The following is a 10,258-nucleotide window of genomic DNA, read 5'->3' on the forward strand; positions in this document are numbered from 1 at the left end:
GAAAGGGATAGGCAAAGAGAAGAGGAGGATAGAGAGCTTGGATAAAGAAAAAAGAAGATTGTTTGACCAAACAGGTACCTAGATTTATCATATCTTTCACTTCAAGAGTATACGTTTTGTATTCATTTTAAAACTGAACTATGGAAAAGGTATCGTTTTGTTGAGAGTTTAGTTTCAAAACTAAGTTATAACATTAGTTTTCATCCGAAACTTATCAATTTAGGGGGAGGGAATGAACTTATTTGAAATCTACTGTCTTCGAGAAAAGAACAAAATAATCATACAAATAAACTGGTAAACATTTAAAACACAGCTTAAAACACCATAATATGCAAATCAAACAAAGGACGAAGATGTGCAGCTCTATGTTTAAGTTTTGAAATATACCTATAGATCGGTAAAAATCTGATATGGTATTATGTATATATACGTGAACTTCAAGAAATACATAAACAAAAATGTGTCAGGGATAAAGTGTAGTCAAATAGATTGCCAATTTGAAAGCAAACAATCATGTGCATCTTGGACGCCGTGAATCGTTGCACGTCGCCTTGAAGACATACCGTTACACGTTTGCCTGAACTAGGGATCTTGTCAATACATTAATTTGATTTCAGTTAATGGACTCCTCATCATAACAGCGATATTTAATCTTATATTCTGACTGTTTACTTTGTTTGAAACAAATACGACTGTTAAAGATAAGCATGAAATAGGGTTCTCGTAATTCCGAAATTGAAATAGGGTTCGTAATTCCGAAAATGAAATAGGGTTCATAATTCCGAAACTTAAAAAGGGTTCATAATTCCGAAACTTAAAAAGGGTTCATAATTCCGAAAATGATTATTTGTATTTGTAGACAGGTGGTCTTTGTAGACAGGTTCCATTAGTACATGTTTCAATGAGAAACCATTTTCAAGGAAACAAAAATTGTGGTCTTTGTAGACAGCTGGTCACTAAAGCAGGTTAGACCGTATATAAATATGGAGATGCAGTGTTATGTTTTTCCACATGTCTTAGGTGATGCCGCAGGGATTCGAACCAAGTACCTTGTGATTCACAGTCCGTAGACTTATCCGCTAGACCCCCTAAAATATCTTTGTGATATGTCCTATATTCTCTCTTGTTGTTTGTTGGAGGTGCTTCCCTATTTAATACGGAGTGATCGTCGTGGAGGCCTGCTATTGCTCATGTATATTAGAATGAATGGTAGTTTGTAGATTCATTTTTATAGTATTAAAACCTCCAATATTTGATGATTTAATGAAACTTTAATTCATCAACGAAATATCTTTATTTAAATGAGGATTTATACAAAATTCAACTAAAAGACAGGCAAAAAAAGGTCTTGTTGTCCAATTTCAATCGGTTATTACCTTGGTTTTCTTTCAAGTAACTAATAAGCCTATCCTAACAGTGCCTATATGATGACAAAATATCAACGATCATAATATAATAATCAGGGGATGATTAATTGTGTAAACATGGCAAAACACTCATTATATGTACGGAAGGAAATTGTTTGAATAGGGTGTGCCGTGCCTACGTGTGAGCACCTTGCAAATAAGATCCAGAACCAGGGTCACATGTGCAAAATGCCTGTACAAGGTTCACTTACACCCCATTCACAGTGGCCTCAAACACCGCGACAGCAGCGGGACTGTCCCGCTGCTGTCGCGGTGTTGTCTTCAGTGTGAAGGCTCGGACCCGTTATAAACTATCGCGGGATAACACCCCCTCGCGATAACGCCGCGACAAACTATCGCTAGGCTCGCCTAGCTACAGCAGCGGGACAGTCCCGCTGCTGTCGCGGTGTTTACTCAGTGTGAAGGCTCTCCGCTATAACACCGCGACAAACACGTGTGATTTGTTTACTTACCTATCACTGACCTCTTTTCTCCAGCAATGGGGAACATAAAGTGAAATAGAAATAAAGTAACCAGTGGATTCAAATTGATTTTATTATTATGTAGATTTATAATTATCCAAATAAAAATATTTCACACTTCAAAAAATTAAAATATTCTGACTGGAAGCAATAAAAATGCTAGTTTTTTAAAAAGTAATATGATCGAGGATACAAAAAGCAACTTGACATGTTTACCCTAAAACCCCGCGCTGAAGTATTTCCGGTCATATCGGGGTCACTCGCGGGTCATGAGCCATGCATACACGTGTTTGTTACGGAGGTAATAAAAATCACCCGCTGCAGCGTGAATGGGTACATGATATTTATCCCGCTGCTGCAGCGGGATAACTTTTCTACTGTGAATGCATTTGTAGCGGTGTTATGGCGGTGTCGCCGCTCCGCTACAACGCCGCTACAAATTTCAAAACCACTGTGAATGGGGTATTAGTGTGCAAATGGTACTTGACATTTTGAGAAGTCATTTAGATCGCACTACAGCATAGATTACGAAGGGGCTGACTGGTACGATCGCTTTTTAAATCCTACTGTTCACTGAACTTGAGCTGTTTTTGTCATCTAATTTCGGTAGGTATATGAACTTTTCATGAATGTAATTTGTGTGTTAAAAACCTCATCGTTTCTGAAGTTTGGTATTTTGATTTTTTTTTAATTGCGTTTTAGAGATATGCCTAAATTGCAAAATAATGGTTTTCATACTCGTATGTGTACACTGTGAACAATTTGGAAGGTTATAATATGTCCCACATCAACTTGGGTAAAATGGTAACTATTAGGGCTTAACCAAGTCGGGGGAAAAGTTGACAAAATTTGGTCGGACACATCATTACCCAAAGTTGGGCGTAAAGTTTACAATTAAAAAAGAAAATTATTTTGATTCATTTTAACTGCAAATTAATTGACTAAAATAAATTAAGCAACGTTTACATAGTGCTATTTCGTTTTTATTAACACTATTCGGGGGATACTGAAGAAAGATGTTTGTCATGTTTGTGCTATTAACCAACATACACAAAGCGATACAATAGTCACCAATGTTTTACATAATCCTTGATATAATATTATCTTCAGTCATAAGTTGAAAAATAGGTTTTCTATTCTTAGGCTGCTTCATATATTCATTCTTGTATACACAATACTTATTAATATTTTCTACCCTGTGGTAGCTTGATCGGGTGTGACGAAACCTGCATATTATGGTTTATGAATAACTATTATACCAAAGCTCCCTCATTTTGCCGATTAATTTTGAGAAAAACAGAGAACACAAACGAACCCTCGAAAAAAAAACACTAAACTAAGATGGAAAGTTGATTACTTTATTTTTCCTTCCAAAATGTCTATGGTAAGAAGCAAAATGTTTAATTGAAAAAAGTATATCCGTGCTAACATCGTTTTCCTCCATTTCGAATAAATTCCCTTTAGGTTTTGACAACTACACCTACAGAAGGACGTTTTTAAATATCATTATAATTGATATTTTTCGTCGCCTCAAAAAATGGCAGCAGCACAGAATAGAAGTAAGTAATTTAAAGGAATTCCGTTTCTTCTCCAATATGGATAGTTTGTATAACCTGTTAAAAGAAACAGAAAAGTACTACGCCCAAGTTATTCTAACACATATTTATGTTCGCCCTAAACATGCGATATTATCTTATAACCACATTCAATATCTTTAATATCTGGTCATACGAAAGAATATTCTAATGAACCCCATATGATAAAGCTACTGGATAAACAAACAACAAATCTTTAAATAGTATTCAGTGTTCCACTTTTTAAATCTACTGCATGAAGAAAAATCTTGATAAATTAACATCTGTTACAAAAAGCTAAAATTACATATTGTCATGTTCTAAGTCGAATGGTTCAAACAATTGACTAAAAATACGTAGGTCCTGGGTTCGATCGCCTTGTACTTGAGCAATGCATGTTATCTGGACATTTCCTCTCCACTACAGTAATAAATGGATGCCTAGTAGAATGCGAAAGCCAAAGTGGTTAGTTCAAGATTGTGAGGGTTTGCAAAAGACGGCTGCCTTGAATGCATCTTATAGGAAGTGAAACATGTGCATACGTCTTGAGCGGACTAACCTGAATCCGATGACCTGGATAATATTTATCTGAAGTGCTTAGACATCGTTAGTAGTGTATATTTTATATAAACCCCGTCTTTCTCCGCATTAGCTTCAAGCCATACAGGAATGATTTGTCGATATTTCAAAAAAGTAGACTACTATGTTCATTTGACTCGCTGATTGTTGATTTTTTTTAATCCATTCTCAATTCCCAGCAAATGTAGTTTCTGTAACGATAATTCGATTTGCAGTAAAAACGAATAATCATATATATTTAGCCTGATTCTCTTTCTCCTTGACTCAAGCGCATTATTTTTCTCTTGGTTTATTTTTTCTTAAATTGATATTTACCTTCCAGGACTTATCAGCAAGGACACAAGCCTTCAGTGCCCCATTTGCTACAAGTTTATGGCGGAACCTAAAATGCTTTCTTGTGGTCATACTTTTTGTCTCACTTGCTTGTCAAAGACTGTACGTGAAAACAAACTAAGTTGTGCGCTATGTCGAACTGTCACTGAAGTTATCAATGGTAATGCTGCGACATTGCCTGGCAATCTTGCATTTAGATCAGTGGTAAAAGAGGTAGCAAGCCTAGATGAAAGGTGTGATGTTTGTGACACTATGGGTAAACCAGATCAAATAAGATACTGCCAGGATTGCAAAATCTTTATGTGTTCTGATTGCCTTGTAAAGCATAAGGGGAAGACTGAAAATTATTACCATTCGGTTTATCAAACCAGAAGATCTAAACGTATTTCGCCTTTGAATATTGGATATAGATCTTGCATCAAACATCAGCAACGAACTTGCGAGGGGATATGTGTTAAATGCAATATATATGTTTGTAAAGAATGTTCAGTAATTCACGAAAATGAAGGACATGAAGTCCAAGACTTACTCCAGTATGCAACTACTTTACATGCTACGGCAACTCCACTAAAAAATGACATCAAATTAATAAGAAAAGTATCAAAATCCCGTGTCGAACAATGCGAATATCACAAAGATAAAACAGTCCGACACATCGACTGGGTTATGTCACAAATTAATGACGAATATCAGGCGTCCCTGAAAAAAATAGAAGAGAAAAGATTTTCAAAAATAAAGGCTTGTTCAGATCTCAAAGAAAAAATGTGTAAACTGTCAGAGGACTTAATCGAGCAAAGTAAAAAGTGCAATTCTATTCTGGATCAAGTTAACTATTCTATTCAGGGTGTTTTAGATTCTCCGTTTGGAGATATGCCTGAGCACAGTTTAACGCTGGAATCTTCTCAGTCAAAAATAAGCGATATGGTAGGGGAAATAAATCCAATCGTGCCAATTGCGTTCGAAGACGGAAATATGTTAAACTTTCGGAAGAAGAGCGAATATGAGGACTACGACGTGGTAGAACTTATAAACTATTGTTGGGTAAAAAAATCATTTCCATTGACACAACCTGAAAAGGAAATGGCCTGCATGGACGTTGATTCTGAGGGTAATGTGGTTGTTGGGTATTTTTATGGCGGAATTGAGGTTTTCCCAGTAGCAGGTTCTAAGGGAGTAAGTGTTGACTCTTTGAAGGAAGTACGTGTAATGGCAATGTCATTCGGAAGCGATGGAAATCTTGTTGTTCGAAATATACACAATGAAATTTCTATTTATGGACGCACATTTCAAAGGTGTGGTGCCACATTTGAAACAATAGACCACATAAAGGGGGGAGATGGAGACATAGCCTTGGATAAAAATAATGATATCTACGCAGGTTATAGAATCATCATGGGGATTCACATTTACAGAAAACGAGGTGGAAAAGCATGGCGAGAAATAAAGTGTGATGGCTATATTCCTCAACAAATCTTGGTAATGTCAAACTTGGACATTATAGTTATGAATGCAAAAACTATCAAGATAATTGACGTATGTGGTACGCCTAAATCAGAGATAGTGCGTAAAGGTTTCCTCGGGTATCCCGCCGTTGCGCGGGACGGAACATTGATCATTGCTTGGGTGAATACCAAAGGGAAATCTGTTGAATTAATGAAGTACACACAAGACATGAGGAATAAGAAAACACTTCACTTAGACAATACCATAGATCTCTCAGGAAGACCATGGTACTACTGTAGGGTCATTGATGCTGAAAAAATTGTCTTCTGCTGTCCCAAACAAGTGCATATTTTCAATCTTCATATCAAGCCATTCTACTCGTAATCACATGAAGATCATGGTAATTTAGACATACAATGAGTGTTTATTGATGAAAAGAATTATGATATCCCATGTCTCAGGTCATAGTTCCCGGGTATGTAATTTTTAAGTGTGCATAGTCCTAGTTGTTCTTTAAGCAATGTTTTAAAAGTTTGACAATTTGGAGGCTTTACAATTCACTGTGTTTATTTCAATTCAAATCAATGTATTTATTTGTCCAATGTACTTTCAACATGGATATTTCTTCCGCTCATACTGTACGTAAAATTTAAGGCTCAGGCATATTTTAAAAAGAACAGAAATAGGATACAAAAAACGAATACATTTTGGTAATCATGATAGTGCCGAATAAAGTATTTTTGGTTTTTAGATCATGTATAATGTAATCATCTAACTTCATTAATCTACATCTCAATTCATGTAGCTTTCGCCCTCTCACGTATTAGATCATTCCAATTAAAAATCCGAACATTCAAATTAAACGATCGGTAATAAAAAACACGTTTATGTACTTAAATTACATTTTTAGATTTTTATATTCAGATTGACATAGTAGGTTTGATGATCTTGTTTGCTGCCTTAAATTTAGTGCAATACCATAAACGTACGCATTGGGAAGATAAATATAATTTATAATCTCCCCTTAAGACCCTTGACAAGGGTAAATGTGAGGTAGATTTGTCCAAGTTGAGAATCAATCCCATAAAAGCATTGCAATAACAAATATGTAACTGTCTGTATTATGAAATTACATTTATACTTGTAGGAAACAAGGAAAGTATATTGTTAACTGCATAAGAGTTGTAACAATACATGAAATCGTTATCTTTCAATATGTGCAATATGTTTAATAAGCAAGTCAATGTAAAGAAGCAAACAGAAAAAACAAACATGTAATGATGAAAACGTGGAGACCAGTTTCCTGAATTAGAATGTTGTTATTAGAGCAGAAAAAAGGTGTATTTTATATCTTATTCATTGTATAAAGCCATCACAAGATATTTGTAACCGTATTTTATGCCGTTCCTTAAAGTATAAGTCACTATTTTTGTATAATCTCCTATATGATATCGTATTATAGTCTGTTGAGTAACAAATGTTAATCATGGAGACTCTAGCTGTTGCTTTCCCTTGCTGAAGTATTATGCGCTTTGTTTTCTGTAAACTTAAACCATGCCGCTATTACGTATGCAGTTATAGGTCATTTACCTGTTCTGCTTCCTGCTCTGTCCGGATTTTCTGTTTATCCAGTCATTTATATTTCTTTGCGTATGTTCGTTTTACACATTCCATTTTGACTTTGTTATTGTTATAATTTAAAAATATCAGGTGATTACATATATGATTTAAAGGTACTATAAATTCCAACGGCATTTGAAAGTAAATATTAATTTAGAACTTCCCTTAAAAAGGGGACTTGAAAATGTCTATAAGTGGAAAAATAACGACTATAAGTTGTCGAATCGACTTAAGAGTGATGTTCAGACCATTGTACCGAATGGTCGTACGTTTTATATTTAATTTTGGCCATTACAAGAAGTGGGTTATTGATGTAGACAAATGATCATGTACCCTTTACAGCTCATTTTTTGTGTGCTATTACCAAAGGTATACAAGCCAGTCAGTCACTCAATAGAGTCTGACACTGACATTGAAGTTTAGCAAGTAAATGGGTTTCCTTGCATAATTTGAATATTAGGACACTGTTTACGTTTAAATTTTACAGATAGGACATACGTGACATATTTATAATTCTTGCACAGTTCTACATAATTTGATGCTGGCTGCAAAAGGGACATTGTATCTTTTAATTATTGATTTGTTTGCCATCTGTGATATATATTAAATAAAAAAGATGAAATGAAAGCAATTCTTCTAAATTTGTCAGCAAATAAGCTTAGGTTGTCTGAACTCCTAATAAAGGAAAAACAAACATTTAAAAATTGTATATTTGCAAATTCTTAACAGTGGCGTATAACTATAAACAAGATCACGGATAGAATAGGTAACGAAAATGGGTAAGAGGTAGTGAATAGTATGTATACCTATGGATTGGAGAAAGACAGATCAGGTGGAATAAAAGGAGAATGAGAGTGACATAACATGAGTAAGAGAAAGAGAAAACGAAAAAACAGGGAAAGTGACAAAGAACAAGAAAGACAAATTGATACAGTCATATGGAGAGAGATAGAGAGAGAGAGAGAGAGAAGAGAGAGAGAGAGAGAGAGAGAGAGAATAAAGAGAGGGGTGGGAGATGAAGGGGAGATAGGAGGAGACGGATCAAGAAAGAGGGGTCGAGTATAGGGCACGGGAGGGAGTGAGAATGGGGAACTTGTTGAGAGTGACAAAACAAGAGAGAGAGAGAGAGAGAGAGAGAGAGAGAGTTTTTGAGGGGCGCCAATGGGAAACATGAAGCAACCGATAGAGAGTGAGAGAGAGAGAGAGAGAGATAGAGAGAGAGAGAGAAGGAAGAAATGAAAGTCAGCTCACCTCCCTGTATAAAAACCTCACTCCCTTCTTGCCCTTCTTTCTTTCTTCCCAACCCCCCCCCCTCCCCCTCTCTCTCTCTCCCTCTCTCTCTCTCCCTCTCTTTCTCGCTCTAGCTATTTTTGTTATCAATGTTTTTTAAATATTTTTTAAAATTAATTAATAGACTCCATCCTCTGTTACACTATGATTTCTTGTTCTCGTCCATAAACTCTCCCTCTGAATTTCTCTCTCTCTCTCTCTCTCTCTCTCTATTTCTATATCTCTCTATTTTTGTTATCACTGTTTGTTTAATACTTTTTTTTAAATGAATGAATATATTACATCTTCTGCTACACTATGATTTCTTTTTCTCGTCCATAAACTCTCCCTCCGTACCATTCTCACTCTCTCTCTCTCTCTCTCTCTGTCTCTCTCTCTCTTTCTCTCTCTCTCTGTCTCTCTTGCAAAAAAAAATGGCGCCATCTTCAGTACAGATGTTAAACTAAATCGTTTAATACACATAAATATTTGACTTACTGAAATTAAAGATAAAGTTGAGTTCTGGTCATGCAATTTCATTGTGAAAGAAACGTTGTGGAGTCGATCAGAACACTTGGTATGTACTGCAAGGTTCTGGAATCGAATTAATAAGAAAATCGGCCCAGTCTTGGTAAAGTTACAAGCATTGAACAGAAAACGATGTATATGGGACTACACGAACGTGTGGCATAAAAATCTGTCCCGATTTATATGCTGTTACTTGTCATGATTAGAATATTAAGGCATTTGAAGAGCCATGCTTTTCAGGGAACATTTTTTATCTGATGTTCTTCCACATTTGTATAATACAATGATAACGCTCACAAATTATTTTGCATCTCTTCCCAGAACTCAACCTTCTCTTTAATGACAGAGGAATTTTGACCAATACCAGTACTATTCCTCGATATTTCAGATCCTTTCAGTTGAGCAGCTCAACTTTATCTTTAAGCTCAGTAATTCAAATATTCATGTACATTAAACTATTTGGTTTAACTTCTTTACTGAAGATGGCGCCATTTTTGTTTTGCATTCAATGGTGTGGAGGCTCCTGTCACTCTTCCGGCCCATATCACCCTCACTCCTCTTACTCTCACTCTCCTTTTATTTATTTATTTATTTTCTTTTTTTTTATTGATGTTTTCTTTCGTTCATTCATCTGCATGCCATTCGGGGGGGGGGGGGGCATGTGCTACCTTTACCAATGTAGCTACGCGTTCCTTATTATGCGTATAGTAAATTACATGATTTCTTTATCATTTTATATTTTTTTACCCAATATTCCATGAACATATGATTTTATTGAAAACAATTTACTTATTACAAAAATAATGTTTCTACAACGAGGTATGCTTGTAAGTCATTTCCTTGGAAGAGAGAATAATTTTTTTATTCAATCCACTAATCCCAAACAAAATCCACGCTGGTATGTAGCACAGTCATGGCATCAAACGATAATATATATAATAATGCTTTCCTGAAAGCTCTGTCAAGTCTTATTCGAATTCACATACAAAATGTGAGTTAACAAGACCATCGACGAATGGGAGGG

The 10,258-nt window shown here is 35.6% G+C and overlaps 1 protein-coding gene and 1 long non-coding RNA gene across 2 annotated transcripts; both read left to right on the top strand.

Moving 5' to 3' along the window:
* The first annotated feature begins 2,426 nt into the window (after positions 1–2,426).
* Positions 2,427–4,432, top strand: LOC105439772. Its single transcript, XR_971402.1, has 3 exons — positions 2,427–2,494; positions 3,353–3,447; positions 4,364–4,432. It is a non-coding gene; the product is annotated as an uncharacterized LOC105439772 (long non-coding RNA).
* Positions 4,433–4,437: 5 nt separating this feature from the next.
* Positions 4,438–6,539, top strand: LOC105439806 (the record flags this gene model as incomplete). Its single annotated transcript, XM_011669211.1, has 1 exon — positions 4,438–6,539. A coding segment is annotated over one exon (1,764 nt), but the record flags the coding sequence as incomplete, so codon positions are not given.
* Between the last annotated feature and the right edge of the window lie 3,719 nt (positions 6,540–10,258).

The sequence above is a fragment of the Strongylocentrotus purpuratus genome, unplaced genomic scaffold, assembly GCF_000002235.5.
Source record: "Strongylocentrotus purpuratus isolate Spur 01 unplaced genomic scaffold, Spur_5.0 spur5_scaffold_21, whole genome shotgun sequence".
Lineage (NCBI taxonomy): Eukaryota > Metazoa > Echinodermata > Echinoidea > Camarodonta > Strongylocentrotidae > Strongylocentrotus > Strongylocentrotus purpuratus.